Raw genomic sequence first — 23,819 nt, forward strand, 5'->3', positions numbered from 1 at the left:
GTACATACTGAATCATACTGTATCTTCTATCTCCCTATATCAGTTTTCCAACATGCTTTCTGTCATCGTCTTGGAATGAGATTTCTTGGTTTTGTCCTGGCCCTGGCCGGAGTCCTGGCTGAGAGGGAAACAGTCAAATGTATATGTAGTTAGTTTTGGGAGATGATATTTTTTTCCTTGTAAATCATCTCTCTATTATGCATTGTACTGTGTTTTGTTTACTTACTATATATGATTTGTATTCCTTTTGATGGTGACCTGTATGGATGAGACTTTTAGGTGATCTCAAACTAAGTTCTTTAACAGTGTGCTCTTGGAATCTACATCTGTTTTCTGTTTGAACAAATCCCCCTTTTGTCGTCCTTTTTCTTGGGTGCTTTAATTGTAATTCCAGAACTTTTTACTATCCTATTTTCTTCCTTTTTACTGGCGCTGATATGACCTTAACTTAATGTGTTGCAAGCGCCGTAAAACCCTGAAAAACAAACAAAAACATCTCTCTCTCTCTCTCTCTCTCTCTCTCTCTCTCTCTCTCTCTCTCTCTCTCTCTCTCTCTCTCTCTCTCTCTCTCTCACACACACACACACACACACACACACACATTCACAGAATGAAACAGACTTATAATGTAGTGTGTTTTAAATACAGTGAATTCTCATCGAAACATAATGAGCTTGGACTGGAAGAGGAGGGGGGGGGGACATGTCTCATGGCATCTTACAAAGGATTATTTTTAAGAGGTTCTTTCATTTTTTAAATTTATCTTTTTTTATCAGATCCATCAACAATTTTGTCTTGAGTAAAAAAATTCGTCATAATTGTAATTTGCCAAACAAGGTAATATGGCATTTAGATTAACATTTAATCTTTGTACCCAACAATCAATTTGTGAAAGATAGACAACTTTCATAGTATGAATAGAGATACCTTTAACCCCGTTCTCAGTATAAAAAAATAGTCAGCTTGTCAACTTGTCAACTGTGGATACAGATTGTGTTCAGTTTATCTAGTATGACAGATATTCAATGTGTCTAGTATGGCTGTTTGTTATTACATATTGTTATATGTTCAGTTTGTACATTTGCTTACTCTATGCAATTTTTTCAAAATAAAATGTTTAATTTAATCTTGCCATTGAGCTCTTCACCCTTCGTCGTTTTTATTTATTTTTTTATTTTTTTTATTTTTTCCAATTCGGAAATCATTTGAGGCCATATGAGGTATCTAATATCTAACCTATTGATAACCGAATGTGAAAGGTCTATTTTCATATCATGTACGCGGGTGTCAATCAAGAGATTTTCACTGGTTATGAACAGACCAACTTTCAGATCATGCGCCGACTTAAATTGGCATATATACATACAATAACAGTTTAGCTTGTAAACTATATCTAAAACCGATTTTGTGTTGACCGGAAACCAAGCACATATTAATAAATCTGTCGCTCAATCATACATCATTCATATATTTTACTGGTAAAATCTGAGATTTATGTGTCATCTGTAAAGTAACCATTGTGTCTTTACCCCCCCCCCCCCCCCCCCCCCCCCCAAAAAAAATTTAAATAGAAAAGATTACCAGCTTATATATATATATATATATATATATATATAATATATATATATATATATATATATATATAGCCTAATATATATATAGCCTATATATATATATATAATAAATATATATATATATATGTTATATATATATCCTCTATATTATCATATATAATTATATTATATATATATATATATAAAATATATATATACATACGATTTTGATGTGTCCAATGTCCAAGTGCTTCCTCCGTATTATGGACGATCTGTATGACAAATCCAGATTTAGGATTCGTACCATTTAACTCACGAAACCACATATAATCTCTTATATTCTCTAGTTCATGCGGTACATAGTATTGTGAAAATGCATCGTAGTTAACATAACAAATCCGAAAGTGTACACATATATTTTATTAATAAACAAGAATGAGTATAACAGCTTTAAAAAAGAACAAAATACCAAATATGAAATGTTGCGGGCTCAAAACTCTTCTTCAGGCAACATCAAAAACAATAAAAAGATAAATACATTACAAAACCAGATATATGGCAGAGAAATATTTGACGCGTCCTTTCTGTAGTAAGTAATAAGATCTTGGTATCATATTATATTTTCATGGAATATATTTCCTACCTGAAAATAGGAAAAGCAATAAATAAGAAAGCACAGCTAATATAATGGTGCAAGATTCAGTGTCAGATTAGGCTAAACTTTACATGGAGAGGAAAAATTGGAGAAAAACTATGACCTTCTTCTAGTTATAGTTATAGTCGACATCATAATTAGCAAAAACAAAAAACAAACAAAAAAAAGATCTGAAAAGGTGTGTATGAAACAATGTCAGACAAACCAGAAAGAAAATTGCAAGAGAAAAGAAACCCCAAAAAATAAGCACTCTCGACTGGGGATCGAATGTCAGACCTGATTATACCACGGAGGTTAACGATAGGTATGACAATTTGAAGGTTTATATTCTTCACAAGGTTATGCGTTTCTGCTCTGAACCCTCGCCTGCATAACAACACACAGACATTGAACATGAGAGGACGAGGACAAAGACATTAGAACATTAGAGTTGCTCCATGTTAATTTTTAAAATATCAAAGTAAAATAATAGGGCGCAGGCACTGGTGTAAGATAAAGATCTGTAAAGGTGTGCATAAAACATTGCCAGACCATGTAGAAAGAACATAAAAAATAAAAAAAACAACATCCCAACAATCAGTCCATCGACTGGGGATTGAACCTCAGACTTCATGACTACCGGTCAGACGTGCATTATCACTATGCTTTGTATTATGGTAATAAGATCATCAAATATTTATATTTTAAGTATAATGTCGAGCACACACAAAAAAATAGCACAAAAGAAAATCAAGAGATTCGAATCCGCGACTTCCTGAACCAGGATATTTCTACATATCTGAAATTTCTGAATTCAGATGAGGTCGAATTAATCCCTAAAAAAATAAGAAAATATGCAGTACCCTCTGTACTTAAGTCACAACAAGATCTTGACAGCCTCAAAACTCTGGCCTAGGACCGTGACCAATGGAAACAATAGGATTCAATAGTCTGATGTCACGTCGCCCAGCAACGAGCAGCTCGGTTCTAAACAAAGAAAATCGGTACTTTTTTATTCTTCATGCTAGCTAGAACTTTTTCACATGTCACGTGATCAGAATGTATTTAAGTCAAAACATAATCAGATTTATAATGTTTTTCTCCTCTGGATACAGTTTTTTTCTCGTCGGATAAGTATTTCATAAGGGCGTCCGCCATTGTTCCGATAGTTTAGAACCAGTTATGTACTAAGTTACCATGCGTCATTACGAGGGAAGTGACATCACGACTGTTGAAGCCTATTAACAACATGGATGGAAAGAGCAGATATACTCCTCAAATAAAAAATAAAAAAAAACTCTGTGGCTGAATCACGCAATTCTCTGCAAGCGTCAATCAGGCTGCGAGGCTCTTACTACGACTTCCCGGTCTATAGCCATTTTGCCTTGCTTTTTCATGTATAACTCCAACGTACAGAGCTATACAATATTCGTATAACTTTATCACTATCGATCTTTCTTTTGGTAGTGGCGCTGACGCGACCCAAAATCAAAGGAAAAAAAAAACACACAAAAAACAATCTGTTGGAACTGGTCAGTTACCAAAAAAAAAAAAAAAAAAAAATAAACCTAAATATAACAACAACAACAACAACAAAATTTTTTAACCTTTTCGAACGCTTACGTGTGCAGCAGTACAGTGCACAGATTACTCTCTCTCTCTCTCTCTCTCTCTCTCTCTCTCTCTCTCTCTCTCTCTCTCTCTCTATCTCTCTCTCTCTCCCTCTCTCTCTCTCCCTCTCTCTCTCTCCCTCTCCCCCCCCCTCTCTCTCTCTCTCATCGTTGTAGTCGTCGTCATAGTGGTGGTAGTAGAAGTTGTTGTTGTAGTAGTAGTAGTAATAGTAGTAGTAGTAGTAGTAGTAGTAGTAGTAGTAGTAGTAGTAGTAGTAGTAGTAGTAGTAGCAGTTGTAGTAGTAGTAGTAGTAGTAGTAGTAGTAGTAGTAGTAGTAGTAGTAGTAGTAGTAATAGTAGTAGTAGTAGTAGTAGTAGTAGTAGTAGTAGTAGTAGTAGTAGTAGTAGTAGTAGTTTTCTGGAAGCCCCGTATATCGTCAGTCTCTCTCTATTCTCGATTCATCCGATAACTGCTAACATCTTAAATAAGATGGCGGCGATTAGCCAATAAAAAGTGGCTGTTGTCCAATCTGCTCCTAGTAGCCTGTGGTACAGGTTATTTTGGTTGTTTTTATATAATTTTTGAATCATTTTGAAATTATTAGGATTTAAAAAATAAAAAATTATTGTCGTTACTTTTTCTTTCCTTCCCCACCCCAACCTTGCACTGGCCCATATAAACCTAAAAGTGTCACTAGTAATGTAAAACCGATTAATCTCGAGTTTACCCTCATTGAAAATCGAACAAATTTCCATGCATATGAGCTCGAGAGAGTTAAAAAGAACAAAAACAAACAATTCTGTTGGAACAGGTGATTGGTCCTTTTCTCGAATGCATACACGCGCATCAAATAAAATCAAATTCGAAGTCCACATCATTTTTGATTTCCCACGCCCAACCCTTTTACTTATCGTCTCTCTCCCTGATGGTAGTTTAAAAACATAAATAATTTATTTTTTTTTAAATAGAAAGAAAAACACTAAGTTCCTAACTAACAAACAAATAAAAAACAAATAAACAAACAAACAAGCTTAGTAGCTCATAGAAATCGAGTTTACTCATGATATGTAACGCCAATGATGAAACTTTTGAATCAAAAGTTCTCACTTACCATCAGCAAAAGAAAATAATAAAGCTAAAAATAGACAAAGAAAGGAATGACACACACCTAGAACACAACAAGCAGGATCCAATCCATGCCATTCAGCGAAGTAGCCAAGTCACTCTATTCCGCCTCCGAACAGGACACAATAGACTAAGAGGACATATGTTTACAAAGCTAGGTATTGGAACAACCCCTTATTGCCCATGTGGAACCGACCATGAAACCACTTTACATGTGCTTATGGATTGCCCATTATACAACGTGCAACGTTCGAACCACTGGGTCACCCCTACAACACTCAACACAAAGCTCTATGGTGAGGCTGAGGACCTAAAGCGGACCTAAGACTTCATAGCAGATATCGGACTGCAGCCATAGATGTCCATCAGAGGAACGAAGAAGAAGAAGAAGAAGAAGAATCAAAAGTTCAAAAAATTAAGAGATGAGCAGGCACAAATTTAGCAATTTCAGAGGAATTAGTTATCCATGGCATGCAGTGTAGTATTGTCCTAAATTGTGGCTTCGTGGTCTTGTGCTGATATGGCACTCAGCTTCTGAACGGTAAGTCCCTGGTTCGGATCCCGCTATGTGCAACGCAGAGCGCTCTGAGTACATTTAATTTAGGGGGTAATGCACACATTTATTATTGGGAAATACCAAGAATCTCAAGCATGTATATAGCGCAATATCCAGTGGCGGTTCTAGCCTATTTACAGTGGTGGGGCAAAGATGATCCGGTCATATATATATATATATATATATATATATATATATATATATATATATATATATATATATATATATATATATATATATATATATATATTTTTTTTTTTTTTTAATTATAATTTTTTTTTCACCTTTAAAAAAAATATTTCAACCACAAATAATCACATTCACAATGAAATGACAATACCAGTAAATTTTAATTATTCCAAACGTAATCAAAAAGTAATCACGAAAGAGAATACAACTAAAAAATAAAGCGACGAGACATAATGCGACAACACCTTGACAACAGAAGTCCATTTCATTCACTCGAAAAATTAAAGAGATGCTTTAATCCCTCAACGGCAAGATTTTACTGGTTTTCAGTAGTATGTAGTAACCTTAAAGTTTTCATCGAGAAGCAACAACAGCGATATGACTCGAGTTTCATTCAGAGCTGAAATTGCATCATTTTTACTGCTGTCTTGGTGGTTAGAATGATTGTGCCGGTGGTGGTAGTGGTTGGAATAGTGGTAGCGGTGGTGGTGGTGGTGGAGGAGGAGGAGGAAGACGAGGCGGTGAGGGAGGATGTAATTATGATAGTGGTTTTGGTGGTGCTGTTGGTTAGAATGATAGTTGATAGTTGTGGAGACGATGACGGAAATTGTATGATGATGTTGATATTGTTTTTATTGCTATTGTTGTACTTGTTGTTAATATTGTTGTTGTCGTTGTTGTTGTTGTTGTTGTTGTTGTTGTTGTTGTTGTTGTTGATGATGATGATGATGATGGTGATGATGATGATGATGATGACAACGACGATGTCGTCGACAATGATGGTTACCACCATACGATATTACAAAGTTTATTTAATCTTAGGCTTTCGCCAATAATTCACACAATAAAATTAAGACAAAAGAATGTTACTAATCTCTCCTCATGCATTCGTTATACTATCACACTAACGACCGTGTTATCTTTACTCCTTCCCCAACCAACCCCTAGCTTCCCGCCTCTTCATCGCGAACCATCTTATGTAGTATGTATTTGCTTCAGGACGGGCAAGTACGGAATCTGCCCACCCTTCCTTTAAACGTATTTATTTCCTCTATAACTTAGAATTCAACTCTCTCCTTAATCAGAAGAGTATTTCTCGTATACTAATTCAATTGTTGAGAAAACCAAAATGGTGGTTGTATTTTATATATTTATTTAGTCGTGACTTTTGAATAAAAGTGTTTTATTTTATTAGAGGGAATACAATAGAAAATTGCATTGTTTTGCAAAATTATTTAGTCTGGCAATAAAAATACAGCGGTAATTAGTTTAAGAATAATAATTTAAAAAAAGAACTAACAAATTAATTTGTTAAAAAACAAAAATAAAAAACAAACAAACAAAAAACAAAAAGAAAACAATTTAAATAAATGAGTTTTGAGAAGTACTAAAGAAAACGAGAAAAAAAATAAAGAAATAATTTAAATGGATAAACAAATATATAAAAACAACACAAATTAATACTAAATTGATATAATATTAGTAAGTTAATAAATTTAATTCAATACTGGAACCTTCCCAAAGTCATTACATCAATGGTACCAGCACAAGTAAGGCAATAAATAAGAAAAAGTTCGTTTGCCAAAAGCTCTATTCAGTGTTCACTGGTTATTAAGGTGGGCTCATTTGAATTAGCCCGACCTAGTACTAGAGAGGCCAGACAGCAAAAATCGGAGTTAGTTCACCGTCAGGCGACGTGACGATGAGATGACGATGTGGGCGGAGTGGAGTGGAGTGGTTGGGGGGGGGGGGGGGTGATAAAAAGAACAGGAGCGTATCCTGGTTTATGCATTACGGGGTGCATGGTGATTCGCAATCTATCAAAAATACACACAAATTGATTTCAGTATGAAGTATCAATAATAATAATAATAATAATAATAATAATAATAATAATAATAATAATAATAATAATAATAATAATAATAATACTTTATTGCATCCCAAAAAGGAAATTTTTTGTACAGACGTGTTATAATTTACACATAAGATAAAAATACAATGGAAATAGGATGTATATATATAAAAAAGGAGCAGCTCTATATAACCAGAGCTGCGCTTTATAATATGAATAATTTCAAACACTGTAAAATAGTTAAAACTGTCACTATAAATTGAAACGCATTGGAGGGACCAGTTAAAAATATGTGTATAAATGGGGGAAAGCTGATGGGCACATTCTTTTAATAATTTTCCTTTCAATCCATCCGGCCCAGCAGCCTTCCTCTCGTTTAGTTTCGAAAATACGAATCTCGTTTCCTCTTCACTGACCTCAATAGTCATTTCATCTTCCAAAGCCCTGTCTAATTTATGTTTTTCATTTTCAATATCAAATTTGTTTGCTGTGTCGAAACGTGAATAAAATTTATTTAAAGTTTCAATTTCGATATCTTCTGATATAATCGTGGGCTTTGGATTATAGTTCACAGCAGTTTTAAGCCCCCGCCACGTGTCCCGTATATCCCCAGAAGAAAAGCATTTTTCAATTTTATTTTTGTACTTATCTCTACAACTAGATATTACCCTCTTTATCTCTTTTTGTTTTGTTTTCAGATCTTTTTTGTTTCCACTAGTATAGAGAGTTTTCTTTTGGTTCAATAAAAGTTTTAGATCTTTTGTTATCCAAGGCTTGTTGTTAGATAATATTTTATTTCTTTTTTACAAGACACTAGCTGTTCACAGAATTTTAAATACTCACTCACACAGTCATTCAGCTCATCCACACTATCACATGATTCGATAAAAACATTCCAGTCAGTGCATTCAAAACAACCACGCAAATCTTCACACACACTTCCGTTCCAGATCTGTACACTTTTCTTTACTGGTTTTACACGTTTAAAAACAGGGCGGTAGGTGGGGAGTAGCAAGAGCATGCAGTGGTCAGATAAACCTAATGGGGCACGGGGTAAACATTTATAACTATTTTTAATATTACACAGGAATAAATCTAATGTTTTTTTGTCCCTTGTCTCGCAGTCCACGTATTGATGAAGTCCCGGGAGAGTAAAATCGTTACATTGGTTAAAATCGCCAGTGACCATCAATACGGCATCGGGTGACTTAATTTGAATGTCCTGTATTTCTTTCCTCAAAATATTTTTCGCTGTGGTGTTGTCTGATGATGGTGGAATGTAGACGTTGATGATGATGACATGAGTATATTCTCGGGGTAGATAATATGGTCGTGACGAAACAGTAATAAATTCAATATAATCGTCACAATACATTTTCTTTATCTGACTGTTATTGGGGTGGCACCATTTGTTGTTAATATATGTGCACACCCCACCCCCAGTTCGTTTATTTACATTAGTCCGATCTCCTCGAAAAGTGAATATTGTTCAATATTAAAACATGATGATGGTATGTGAGGAGATAGCCAAGTCTCTGTTAACGCTATTATGGAGGCTTGACGATAGTCACTATTAAAACGACACAGTGAAAACAGTTCATCAATTTTATTTTTCAGTGATCTTACATTACCTGTCACTACACAGGGTAAAAATGGACGAAAAGGCCGTCTGTTAAATTTTGTTTTTATTCCTCCTTTTCTCCCCCTCTTTCTTACTTTAATAAACGATGTGTCAATAGTGGGTGGTGGGGGTGACACGGGTTGGAGGGATCGGAGAGTCTCTGAAGTATAAGTTATCGATAGGCTTATTTTGGCAGCAAAATCACAGGCTAAAACACCATTTATGCTTATAAATATACTAATAAATATAAAAATCAGGAACAATATATACTTCACATCCATTTTGAATAAAAATTAGGCTTAAATTCCGACGATTGAATGATAAATGAATAAAAATATGTGTAGAAAATAGGTAAACATTCACAACACGTCTGTTGTCGCCGGAAGCCAGCGCCATTTATTTTAATTTTATTGTTTTTAATGGAGAATGCACACATCACATATTATGATTCAAGTTTAAGTAGTAACTTTTGAAATTATCTAATTTAAATTTGATTATTTCGGACCTGGTAATACAACTTATAACTTGAAAAAAACAGGCTGGTATTTGCCCACCCTGCCCATTATTACCAGCCGTCCCTGGCAATATCCACAAACGTGCTCCAGACGATTTAAAAGGGCTCCCTATCTAACGGCAACATTTAACATGTAAGAAGAGACCTGACGCCGGTTGGGCGAGCTGATATATAATTTTCAGACATAGACAACGCCGCTAACGACCAGGTACTAATTTTACACCTGAGTACGGTGAGAGAATGAGAGTAAAGAGCAAGGACTCAACTATGCGCCGCTCGGGAGCTGGACTCGAACCTTGGACCTTCCGATCTGAAGGCGAGTGTCATACCGCAATACTATAGAGCCGAGAAAAGAAACTAATTCATGTCAGGATGGAGTAGATATTTCACGTTGACGCCTTAAAGATCAATTCTTTGTACAAAGCTGTATAATTAAAATTCATGGTGAGTTAGATTAATCGTGCTATCATTTGGACATCCTATTTTATTTGGAATAAATTATGTATGAATTGCCATTTTCTTTGTGACACAATTTTCTTCTTTGCTAATGAACACCTACATTAATCACAATAAATATATAGATAAATATATAAATGAATAAATAAATAAATATATAAATAAATAAATAAAGAACATTTTAGAAAGAATAAGAGAACAGAAAGAAAGAAATGATATTACGTAGTTTGAACCGACTTAGAATGGAAACCGTTATAATTTACATAATTTATCTTTTTATTAAATTATTGTTTTATTCATTCATCTTTTTTTGTTGCCACCGCATTCTGTTATGGATGAATTTGTCAATCTTTACTCAAACTCAATGTTCCCCTTTATTTTCTCTCTTGTTATTATTGGAAGGGAGAGCATTTGCGGATTTATTTTTCGGTGATGTCCCTTAGTTTATCTGCATTCATTATGATGGTCTTGAAATGGACAAGACTTGCTGTTTGTCTTTGATGTCTAGACCGATATTATTTAGTTTCACGCAACTAAAAGTAACGGACAGTTTGTAATAAGTATTTTAGGTAAGTTTTTCCCCCATTGGTGTCCCGGTGTTACAGATGTGAATGTAAATTTTGCTCATTATCTGAGAATTTTCTTTCGTGTCGATTGCCGGAACATCAGTGTCAGCAAAGCTAGAGCACAAAGCCGTCATGGCGTTGATGAGGGTTCGGACCTTGGAATCTGATTGCATTTTCCCTTGTGTTTAATGACGAAAAACTTTTTTATCGTACTGAAAATGCAAACTTCAATACTTGTGGTATTTCATTTTATTTGAATGGGCTTAAATCAACGACAATTCAAACGAAATTTAATAAAGACCGGTGATAACAACCGAGACGACGATATCTATTTTTAGTAACAACCATTCTGGCTGGTAAAGGGGACCGAGGGCTTGCTGTGAGAAGGCGAGAGCGGTCGACGAGTGAGGGCTTGAACCCCAGTTTCGTCTGCCACTGTCTGTCAGCCATGTTTGTTTTGTTTGCTTTTTATTTTACATTTTATTCTGTTAATGACCTCTGTTTCAAATATATTATTATTATTATTATTATTATTATTATTATTATTATTATATTATATTTTATTATTATTTATTATTTATATATAATTATTATTATTATTGTTTTATTATTATTATTATTATCATGATAATAATGATATAATAATAATTATTATTTTATTATTATTATTATTATATTATTATTATTATTATTATTATTATTATTATCATTACTGTTGCTATTATTATTTATTATTATTATTATTATTATTATTGTTATTGTCATTGTTATTATTATTATTTTTATTTTTATATTATAGTATTATTGTTATTAAATTAATAATAATACTTTTTATTATTATTATTATTATTATTATTATTATTATTATAATGATATTAATACTAATACTTTTATTTTTATTATTATTATTATTATTATTATTATTATTATTATTAATATTATTATTATTATTATTATTCAATATTATTACTATATTGTTTTGATCGATTTCGGAAACATTTTCATTAAATTCATATAAATCTTACACTGATATTTCCAATCAGAAGTGCCATACATGATCAATACATAAGTCGAGATGTGTGGCCCCTATTCATTCCTAACCAAAGCTCATTGAAAGCAAGACAGAATTAAAAAAGCGTAAAAATGAAATGTTTAAACAATGATATAAAAGACTTTAATCAGTTATCTCTCTCTCTCTCTCTCTCTTCCCCCCCCCCCCCCCCCCCCCCCCCCCCCTCCCCACAAAAAAAATTAAAACAAAAAATGTTTTTAAGCTCCTAAGGCTCCTACACAAATTTCGCTGACATTACATTAATGTGCTGTTTGAAGTTAAGATTATTTTAAAATGTTTTCTTACTTTTCACAGGTTGGCTTTTAAGTTGAGTAGCCATGGCAAGTTTTCCTACCATGATGTCAGATCCAGCAAGACAAGAAGAAATGAATTCTCTGTCTTGTCTTCTACGTACTTTTCTTCCAGATCAGCAAGACTTTTCATTTACTCAAAATAGTCAACAATTTCTTCAACGTATGGAAAACCATGAATACAATTCAGCAAATAAGACAGAGAATATGTTAGGGGGGCTCTCAGAGGTTGCCAAAAGACTTATGGATGAGGAAAATAAAAAATATCGTAACAATGACAGTCATAGTCAACCAGCAAAACGAAGGAAGAGGTCATCCTCATCAAACTCGGATAAAACATATGAAGAAGAAAGTGATGCTGATAGTGATGCCACTATAGATCTTGTTATACCACCTGCACAATCTACTGTTCAGCCTAACACAGCTGATTATGGAGTGCTTGAAGAAGATACTGTAATTTCAGATTCAAAAAATTATGTTTGTTTTGTTTGCGATTGTAATTTTTCTTCAAACATCGAGTATAAAAATCATATGGTGAATCTATGTGGAAGTCAGTTGTCTCATCTTCGTTGCATTGATTGTGGAAACAGTTTTTCAAGTAGATCCTCCCTTCATTCTCACGAGAAACTAGCTCCTTATGAATTATGGGTCGATAAAGAGATGCAAAAGAAGCCATTATATCTTCAAAATTATTCTAATGACAGCGGTGCATCTAATGAAAAATCATTAGTTGAAGAACAAGAACCAACAGCAGGTATAACTTTCATTTTTATTTTTTCATTTTGATTGTAAATAACTTTGTCTCCACTGTATTTTAGTAACACGTACAATAAGTAATTCCTCATTTTATTGCCCTTCATCATGACAGTTTACGCCCTCTTTTTTTTTAATTACATTTTTTTATTTAGATAAGGAAACTCAAGTCAGACAGGTGATCAAAACACTGAAAGCATATTATTTGGTTGGAAGGTATTTTGCTTGGAGGCTGGCCATACTATCAACTCTTTTTAGTTTTCACTTGATCATGCCAAAATGTGTGTAGGACCTCCAAATTTTATTATATACTTGTAGTAGGAATATGTCCATGATTCCTTCTTCTGAAATAAGATTCGGGGAGTTGCTAAGGAGCATTTTCATTTTAATTTTATTGTTTTTAATGGAGAATGCACACATCACAGGCCTCAGTTTTGGTTTGGATCTTTTGATTGACGGGCCAAAACTATAACTCAAAAAAATAATATCTTTAGGATTTAAGTTTGTTTTCTTTTACAACTTGGAAATGCATATTCAGAATTTTAGTTGAAATTAAAGCTCTTAACGCAAAACTCATGTGGTCTATGTAAATCCAATGTAGTGTAAACTTAGATTACATAACCATCGATGTATCTTATTCTCAATTATACAGAAGATATCTTGCTGGACAGTTGCTTAGAGTCCCGGTTATAAAGAACTGTAAATCTGAAATGCAATTTATGATACATTCAGTTGTGGTTTCCTTTCTGTGCTTTGTATCACCTTTTATTTTTCGGAGATTACTTAAACTTTAGACCATAAACAATTAATTTTAATTTAGCATTTAACTTTCAATCAAATGATAAATTTAGCATTCCCTGCCTTCCTTCAACACTTATGTGTCACTCCATAGTTATTCCAGCTCTCAAGGAAGCATAAATTTACAGAGGTAACGTCAAATATATATTAATATTAATCTTTCATCTTTTTTTTCTGTGGCAATGTAAAAAGTGTAGGGCAAGGATAAGTGGGGATGACAACTTTCTTTTTAGGAGTCTTTTGCTTCTGTTCATTTACTGGCCCTGCCTCATCTTCCGACAGGACTTCCTTTTTAACCTTAAATTGATCATTGTATAATTTATCCACAAGTGCTTCAGTGGAACTGGGTAAGGATCCAGAGGCATTGAGGGCAGCAAATGTGCTAGTTTAGAGAGCAATCTGGTCATTCTACAATTTCAATGCAATCATGTTTTTATATTTACTTTCAGGTTCCGTGTATAGAAAATTTTGGTTATCAAATCTTCACCATGAGTAATAAATATATCTTTCACTAATAATACTAAAAAATGTCTGGGTCAGTTTGGCTCATCTTGTTTGAAAACATTGAGGTCTATCTTGGGATACAATTAAAACCATATATTTGATCCATTTTATAAAGATACTTATTGGTTGCGATTTAATTGACTTACATAAAAAATATTTAATATCGACAGTAAAAAAACAAAGAAAACATCTTATCTCTTGAATATATTGGTCACATATTTTTTAATTTTCTTGTACTTTTCAGAGGAAAAAGAGAGCATGTATCTTTGCAACTCTTGTGGAAAGCCTATTAAAAAATTTCGGCAATTCCTGGAGCACATATATAGTCATGGGATAATAAAACCTTTCCGCTGTGCTCTTTGCAGTGACAGCTTTGAATCAACCTGTATGCTCCGGTTTCATATTGACACTCAACATTCTCAAATTTTACCCTTCCAATGCAAGCAATGCTTCCGAAGATTTAAGCTTAAGTGTTCCCTCTCAACTCATGCAAAGTTTTGCAAGATGGACAGAAGCCAATTAAAGTATGCTGAAGAAATCCAATTTATTGACAAGCTTAACCAGCAACGGTAAGTCTTACTATGCTAAGATATGGAAATCACAGTTATAGACAAATTAAATTTTGTAATTACTTTGACCTTTTCATTTATAACAAGCTAATGAACATTTTGCAATTGGTTATAACATGTTTTATTGGTTTTTAAAATGCAGAAGATTCCTAAAAATATGAAATTCAGATTTTCTCCAGCTTCATAATATTGCAGTGGAGGATTGATATATTGACATTGTCAGGACTGGTTCTTATTGGTTAGTATCATCCTCATCTGACAATTTTATTGGCTGTATTGTCCCATTCATGGGACTTCATTGGACAATAATCTCGCATTTTCATTGACTGCTATTTTACCTCACAGTCACAGCGGAAAATTTGTATTTTTATTAGCTGTTGCATTTTCTTTCACAGCAGAAGGGGGTGTCATTTTAATTTTTTAAAGTCGTTTCAGACTAGCTGCAAGTATCTTGGATATATCTTGATCTATGTTGAACCAGTCCTCTTTGATAACATTTTCTTTGCTGCTGGATAGTCATATTTGGCTATCTACCTTCTTTCTTTTTATTTTTGCTGAAATGACCTAAAAGTGTCAAATGTGATAACTAAAAAACAAACATCTGTATTTGCATTTTTTTGAAACTTTTACTTTTAGAGCACTAAATCAAAATAGGTTAGAATTGATTTAACTTCATGTTTTGCTGTTTTATTATTATCATTTGACATAAAGCTCACTACGCTCAAATTTGCTCATACTGAAGCTTTCACCTTCCTCTTCATCATCATCGTTTTTGTCGTCATCATCATCTTCTTCTTCTTAGCGCCCATGTCCTGTGAAGACACAATCTAGGCGCAGATATTAACAAATATTAACAATTACGTTCATTTCCTCACACACATACAAACACACACATACACGTAAGTAATGTGGCAATAGAAAAAAACATAACTATGAGATTCATTTATCAATAATCATCAGAGATGTAACATTTAAACAAATGTGTTTTTTAATGAGTTTTAAAAGTTTTCTGAGAGTGTCTTACTTTGATTTTAAGAACAGAAGGAAGATAGTTCCATACCAATAGAGCAACGTGAATATATGACCTATCTGCAAATTGCTTGGAACTTCTTTTTGGGGCATTTAAATAAAAGTTATCAGTGGATGATCTTCTTTTTTTTCTTCTTCTTCTTCTTCTTCTTCTTCTTCTTCTTCTTCTTCTTCTTCTTCTTCTTCTTCTTCTTCTTCTTCTTCTTCTTCTTCTTCTTCTTCTTCTTCTTCTTCTTCTTCTTCTTCTTCTTCTTCTTCTTCTTCTTCTTCTTCTCTTCTTCTTTTTCTTCTTCTTCTTCTTCTTCTTCTCCTCCCCCTCATCATCCTCCTCCACTGCCTCCTCCTCCTTTTTCTTCTTCCTTCTCCTCCTCCTCTACCTCTACTCTCCTCCTACTACTACTACTACTACACTCACTCTTTCTACTACTACTACTACTCTCTTACTCTATCTCTATCCTCGTATATCATCATCATCATCATCATAATTATCACTATATTAATTTTTATCACTGCAGAAAATTTCAAGGGGGTGGTGAGGACGGCTTGTCACAGTTTTCCTGTCCTGTTTGCACTGTTATGTTTGACAGTCCAGAGGAACTTCATGTCCATCTTCTCAAGCATGATGAAACGAAACCATTTCACTGTGAAAAGTGTGGACAGGGTTTTAATAGCAAATTGGGTCATGAGAAACATATGGCCCTTCATAATAGAGAGATTATCTTTACATGTGAGATATGCGGTGTTGAGTTGGTAACGAGAAGTGGATATAAAGCTCATCTGCGAGGACATAAAAATATTGAAGCTCTTCAGGCTCAAGCAGGATTAACCGGCTCCTCAACTGCCCTCAATGCCTCTGGATCCTTACCCAGTTCCACTGAAGCACTTGTGGATAAATTATACAATGATCAATTTAAGGTTAAAAAGGAAGTCCTGTCGGAAGATGAGGCAGGGCCAGTAAATGAACAGAAGCAAAAGACTCCTAAAAAGAAAGTTGTCATCCCCACTTATCCTTGCCCAATGTGTGACAAGATGTTCTTCACTGGTGGTTCGAAATTTCAAACTCATGTTAAAAACGAACACCCAGAAGCCCCCCTGGAAGAATGTGACACTTGTAAAAAGAAATTTTATGGGAAACAAAATTTGGTTAAACACAAAGATATTCATAGACTCTACTCTCAATCATTTCCATGTGAAGAGTGTGGCAGAGTGTTTCGTAAGAAGTATGCTCTAGAGGTTCACAAAAAAATGCATTCATTTAAGAAATTTGTGAAGTGTGATATATGTGATCAAGAATTTCGTTTCGTTTCTGAAGTCGAGAAACACAAGCATACCAAGCATAAGTATGACCGCAGTCTTAATATATACAAGTGCAATATATGTGGCCAAAAATTCCCTGTCCTCAGCCATCTAAGTGTTCATTGCTACTACCACAATTCACCGGATGCTAAAGCTTTTGAATGTGATTTGTGTAAATTGTGTTTTAAAACGGCAACAGAACTGAAACAACATATTTATCAGAAACATGATCATCTCATGAAGTTGAATGCTGATAATGAAAAGATTCTTGTGGCAAGTAAAGGATTGGAGATTCCAGGATATGAAATTGATGACATGGAAGTGGATGATGTGAAAAAGGAATCTCCTGAGAATTCTAAAGGAAAATCTCCTGCCAAATCATCTGGCTTGATGTCAGCTCGTATTCTTACAGCTTCAGGTGGTATGACTGCTGCTGCTGCAAATAAATTGGCTTGCACCACAGAGCTTCTGAAGGGCAAAGATGGTGAGTCATCTATGATGAGGATGGTGCCGAGTTTGGAATCAGATGGGGAGGAAGAGAAAACAGAAGTAGAGTACAGCAGTGTTACTGGTGTTGATGCTTACAACATGGCCACAAGACAAAATATGCTTCAGTCACGTTTTTTAAAGCGATTTTCTTGTGAAGTATGCACCAAAACATTTGCCAGTAAATCTGATTTGAAAACTCACCTGAGAACCCACAGTGGTGAAACACCATTCAAGTGTGATTATTGTGACCGAAGTTTTAAGCAGCGGGGTCACCGTAAACTCCACATTCAGGTTGCTCATACCAAAGAAATGCCCTATAAATGTGATCAGTGTGGATCGGCCTTTCCAACCCGATATCGTTATCAAATACATGTCAAGAGACATGGAGGCATCAAAGAATATCAATGTGCTTATTGTCAAAAAGAGTTTTACACCAAGGGAAAGATGAATGAACATAAGAAAAATAGACATAAAGAGCAATGGAAGGAAGAGCAAAAAATGGTTGGAACATTATTTGAATGAAGTTTTAATTTGGCAGCAGAGTTGTGTTGGAAAATCATTTAGACACTATTTGTTTTAAAAAGGTGTGAGAAAAAGAAAATAGATGAAAGTTTGATAAGTGTGTATAAGGGATGCATTAAATAATGTGGGCAGTCAAATTCTATGTAAAAGTGTTGGGAATTTTACCCTACATGTAGGTTTCAACCATAGTAGAAATTAGGCATATTTGCTGTTGACATGTAAATCAGTTGATAAAACTTAATGCATACCAGCTCTACCAATATCAATTTGTATTATTTTTCACATGATTTTCCAGTGAAACCTTGATTTCTCACATCCTATATATAATTTAAAAATCAAAGACATTGTTATTTATTCCCGTTGGTAGGAATTCACTTCCTCCTGCTGTAGAACAACACAAAAAGTAATTGACTTGCAAACGTTAAAAGGGCAATCAAATGGTCTTAAAATGAAAACCATTGATTTGTAAAGTCATGTTGCTTGTGGTTTCAGTATAAAGGTTTATTACTGTGCAGGCATGAAATGTGTTTTCTTTAGTATTTAGAGATTCCAGTAATCATTAAATTATGTTGTACGTGATGGCTTGTAATTTTTTGTATAGAAAGTGATTTGAAAAACAAACAAAAAACAAACGCAACAAAGTGCTGTTTACATGAGAAGTTATCATTCAAGATAAATGCATTTGTATGTCAGATTTAACTTAAAAGGGACCATCAGCATCCTTTAATAGATATTTACTCAATAGATGTATATAATATATATGTATATTAATAATTTAAATGCATTTGTTTGCGATTTGATTTTGATAAATAATCCTTAAATGAGCATGGGATGTTTGTGATTTTTAAAGAATCTAAGAATCATACGTGGAATTGTACACAAATATTTATGACCTTTCAATTACGATAATTTTCTCAGTCATTGTTTCACTGATATTCTTATTTTGCATGACTTTCATACTTTTCTTCAAAAGACCAAAATACTTGCCCCATTGAGCTACTAGACTTGATGGAAATCTACTATTTTGGCTAGGATTTTAATATCAGATATCATTTTTTTTCATGAGATAAAACTATATATATACATGACAGATATAAAAATAATTGTTTATTTATGATATTATACCTAGATCTGTGATTTTGTTTTTTTAACCTTTTTATTTTTTCAGTATAGTAAAATGATGATAATGTTAGTGATTTGACTGTGACATGTAAAAAGAAGGAAGAAATTTGACTGAGTATGAGTTGACCATTGTTATTATTATTATTATTATTATTATTATTATTATTATTATTATTATTATTGTTATTACATTTATAATTATAATAATAATAAACTACTACTATTACTACTACGACTACTACTACTACCACTTCTACTACTACTACTACTACTACCCCTACTATTACTAACACTACTACTACTACTGCTACTACTACTACTACTACTACTACTACTACTACTACTACTACTACTACTACTACTACTACTACTACTTCCACCATTTTTTTCTATTTTCATTGATGCGTATCTCAAAGGTTTACTGGTGTTTGCAAATTTGCCTTTACACACAACTTTGTATTCCCCACTAAGATTGATTTTGTATTTATTATGTTTACTCAAAATTTAAGTACGTCTAGATCTTATTGCTGATTTTTATAGAATTCTATTGGGAGATTGTGATCTTTCCTTTAAACTCTTCTATCGTATAGTATAAGTAGCAGGCAAATGAAATGTATAGTTTTGCATTTGTTAATCTTTTAAAGATTACGAAGGAAGCAAAGATGTTTTATTTTTCTTATATTGTTCTTTCTGGGGTTTTGTGTGTGTGTGTGTGTTTTTTTTTTTTTGTCCTGGGTGGGGATCCTGACCTCCCATAGCGGGCAGGGAGGTACTGTGTCTTCTATCCCCTTATATCTGTTTTCCAACATGCTTTCTGTCTTTGTCTTGGAATGAGATTACTTGGTTTTGTCCTGGCTCTGGTCGGAGTCCTAGCTGGGAGGGAAACAGTCAAATGCATAGTTATTGTTTTGGGAGATGATATTTTTTTCCTTGTAAATCATCTCTCTGTTATGTATTATTATTTTTATTTTGAATGTATAATGTGAGCATTTGAGTGTATTCCTCTTTGTTGGATTTTGTGCTTGTGTCTGGATGAGACTTGTAGGTGATTTCAAACTAAGTACATTGGTGGTATGCTCTTGGAATCTACATCTGATCCCTATTTGTTCTCAGTTCCCCTTTGTCTTACTTTTTCTTGGGTGCTTTAATTGTAATTCTAGAACTTTTTACTATCCCATTTTCTTCGTTTTTACTGGCGCTGATATAACCTAAATGTGTTGCAAGCGCCGTAAAACCCTTAAAAACAAAACAAAACATGTTTTTTGTCAATGTCACAATGGGCCTTTCTCATTTTGAAAAAAAAAAAAAAAGCAGTACATTTTAAAAGGTTACACATTGACTTTGAAAGTAATTTATTTTCTATACTACAAGGGCAATATTGCAGGACGTCTGGAAATTAATTCTTTTGTTATTGAAGTTGAAGCGTTGAAGTTGAAAAGTTCATCCCATAATGGGCAGAGAGGCCACTCTTATTGTGTCTTTTATCCCCCTATATCTGTTTTCCCTTTTCAGGTTGTTCTCTGTCTTTGTTCTGAATTGAAATTACTTGTGTTTTTTTTCTGCTCCTGAGCCGGGTCCTGTGACCTCCCATTGCGAGCAGGAGGTCACACTGTGTCTTCTTTTCCCCCTATATCTGTTTTCTGAGTTGCTCTCTGTCTTTGTCTTTGGAATGGGATTACTTAGTTTTTTTTCCCAGCCTTGGCTGGGGTCCTTGACTGGAAGGAAAATAGTCAAATGTATAGTTATAGTTTTGGGAGATGATATTTTTTGACTTGTAAATCATCTCTCTGTTATGTATTGTTAGTTAGTGCTTGTGTCTGGATGAGACTTTAAGGTGATCTCAAACTAAGTATAATGATGGTATCGCGGCACTTGGAATCTACATCTGTTTCCTATTTTAACCAATTCCCCTTTGTCTTACTTTTTCTTGGGTGCTTTGATTGTAAATATAGAATATTTTGACTATTCCATTTTCTTCTTTTTACTGGCGCTGATATGACCTTAATGTGAGTCAAGTGCTGTAATACCCTTAAAAACAAACAAACTGGTAGGAATCTTTAGCTGAGAGGGAGGATGTCAAATGTATAGTTCCTTTTTTATTATTTTTTATTTGAGAAATATTATTATTTTTCTTGTAAATCGTATCTCTGTTATGTATATTATAGTTATAGTTTTGAATATTGTACTTTGTAAGCATTTGAGTGTATTCTCTACAGCTGAATCCTTTGGCCGACATGGACTTTTACTTTTAAGTAATGTCAAAATAGGCACATTTATGGATGCTAATGAAATCTTCTGTTCCCTTATTTCAATAAATCCCCGTTGTCTTGTGTTTTATTGGTGCTTCTAACTTCACATCTGCAACTTTCCCCCTATCTTCTTCCTTTTTACTGGTGCTAAAATGATCAAGAAGTGACACAACCCCTAAAGACAAACAAAAAAACAACAAACATCAACGGAGGTGAAAATTCAATAAATGTGTCTTTCTGTTAATAAGACCTTGACATAAGTGGTTTTGCCAGTGATACTGTATGACTTTGCAGCTTTGCCTTTCTTCCTAATATCAGAGGTGAATGCCTGGGTGGGGTTTTTGACCTCCCATAGTGGGCAGGGAGATACTTAATGTGTCTTATTATTATACCCCCCTACATCTGTTTTCCAATTCCTTTCTGTCGTTGTCTTGGAATGAGATTACTTAGTTTTGTCATGCCCCTGACAGAAGTTCTTGGCTGGGTGGGAAACAGTTGAATCTGTATAGTTTTGGGAGATTATATTTCTTTCCTTTGTAAATCATCTCTTTGTTATGTACTGTTACAATTCTTGTTTTAAATATATAATGGTTTGTAAACATTTGAATGTATCCCTCTTAGTGGTGACTGTGCTTGTGTCTGGATTAGACTTTGAGCTGATCTCAAACTATGTACACTGATAGTGTGCTCTTGGATTCTACATCCGTTCCCTATTTGAACCATTCTTCCTGGGTGGGGTTCCGTACCTCCCAGAGTGGGCAGGGAGGCACTTATAGTGTCTTCTATCCCCCCTATATCTGTTTTCCAACATGCTTTCTGTCTTTGTCTTGGAATGAGATTACTTAATTTTATCCAGGCCTTGGCCGGATACCCCAGCTGGGAGGGAAACAGTCAAATGTATATATAGTTAGAGTTTTGGGAGATGATATTTTTTATCTTGTAAATCATCTCTCTGCTATGCACTGTATTGTTTTGTTTACATATTATATATAATTTGTGAACATGTGAGTTATCCCTCTTAGTTGGGACCTGTGCTTGTGTCTGGATAAGACTTTTAGGTGATCTCAAACTAAGTACTTTGACTGGGTGGGGATCCTGACCTCCCATAGTGGGAGGGAGGTACTTACTGTGTCTTCTATCCCCCTATATCTGTTTTCTGTCTTTGTCTTGGAATGGGATTACTTGGTTTTGTCCTGGCCCTGGCTGAGATGGAAACGGTCAAATGTATAGTTATTATTTTGGGAGATGATATTTTTTTTCCTTGTAAATCATCTCTCTGTTATGTATTATTATTACATTTGTTGTTTTGAATTTATAATGTAAGCATTTGAGTGTATTCCTCTTAGTAGGGACCTGTGCTCGCGTCTGGATGAGACTTTTAGGTGATTCAAACTAAGTACATTGATGGTATGCTCTTGGAAACTACACAAATTTCCCATTTGTACCACTCCCCTTTGTCTTACCTTTTCTTGGGTGCTTTAATTGTAATTCTAGAATTTTTTACTATCCCATATTCTCCCTCTTTACTGGTGCTGATATGACCTAAATGTGTTGCAAGTGCCGTAAAACCATTGAAAACAAACAACCATTCTCCTTTGCCTTAATCTTTCTAGCGTACTTTCAATTGTATATCTGGGTGGGGATCCTGACCTCCCATAGCGGGCAGGGAGGTACACACTGTGTCTTCTATCCCCTTATATCTGTTTTCCAACATGCTTTCTGTCTTTGTCTTGGAATTGAGATTACTTGTTTTTTTTCTTGGCCCTGGTCGGAGTCCTGGCTGGGAGGGAAACAGTCAAATGCATAGTTATTGTTTTGGGAGATGATATTTTTTTCCTTGTAAATCATCTCTCTGTTATGTATTAGTATAGACTATTTGTTATTTTTTAATGTATTATGTAAGCATTTGAGTGTATTCCTCTTTGTTGTATTTTGTGCTTGTGTCCGGATGAGACTTATAGGTGATCTCAAACTAAGTACATTGGTGGTATGCTCTTGGAATCTACATCTGTTCCCTATTTGTTCCCAATTCCCCTATGTCTTACTTTCTCTTGGATGCTTCAATTGTAATTCTAGAACTTTTTACTATCCCATTTTCTTCCTTTTTACTGGCGCTGATATAACCTAAATGTGTTGCAAGCGCCGTAAAACCCTTAAAAACATAAAAACAAAATCAATTGTATATCTATAACTTTTTTGACTAACCCCTTTTCTTCCTTTTTACTGGCACAGAAATGACCTAAATGTGTCGCAAGTGCCGTAAAATCCTTAAATGCAAAGTAAAAGCAAGTTTCTTCCTAATATCAGAGGTGAATGCTTTTAATCCTCTCCTATTGGTGATATGTTTGACAGTGTTTCTTTGTCTGAATGCTTTCCTCTGTTCTTTTCAAATCAGTGTTCTATTTGATTTTGAGAATTAGCTGAGAGGTTTTCCTCTGTAGTTCCC

General features: G+C 34.2%; 1 protein-coding gene across 1 annotated transcript; it reads left to right on the plus strand.

The window, feature by feature from the left end:
• The first annotated feature begins 10,564 nt into the window (after positions 1 to 10,564).
• On the plus strand, positions 10,565 to 19,211 carry LOC144966398 (uncharacterized). Its single transcript, XM_078902798.1, has 4 exons — positions 10,565 to 10,683; positions 12,047 to 12,796; positions 14,342 to 14,666; positions 16,211 to 19,211. Exons 2-4 carry the CDS (start codon positions 12,070 to 12,072, stop codon positions 18,000 to 18,002), a joined length of 2,844 nt encoding a protein of 947 aa, XP_078758924.1. The 5' UTR covers positions 10,565 to 10,683; positions 12,047 to 12,069; the 3' UTR covers positions 18,003 to 19,211.
• Positions 19,212 to 23,819: the final 4,608 nt, after the last annotated feature.

The sequence above is a fragment of the Berghia stephanieae genome, chromosome 2, assembly GCF_034508935.2.
Source record: "Berghia stephanieae isolate SIO BIC M18660-M18661 chromosome 2, UCSD_Bste_1.3, whole genome shotgun sequence".
NCBI lineage: Eukaryota > Metazoa > Mollusca > Gastropoda > Nudibranchia > Aeolidiidae > Berghia > Berghia stephanieae.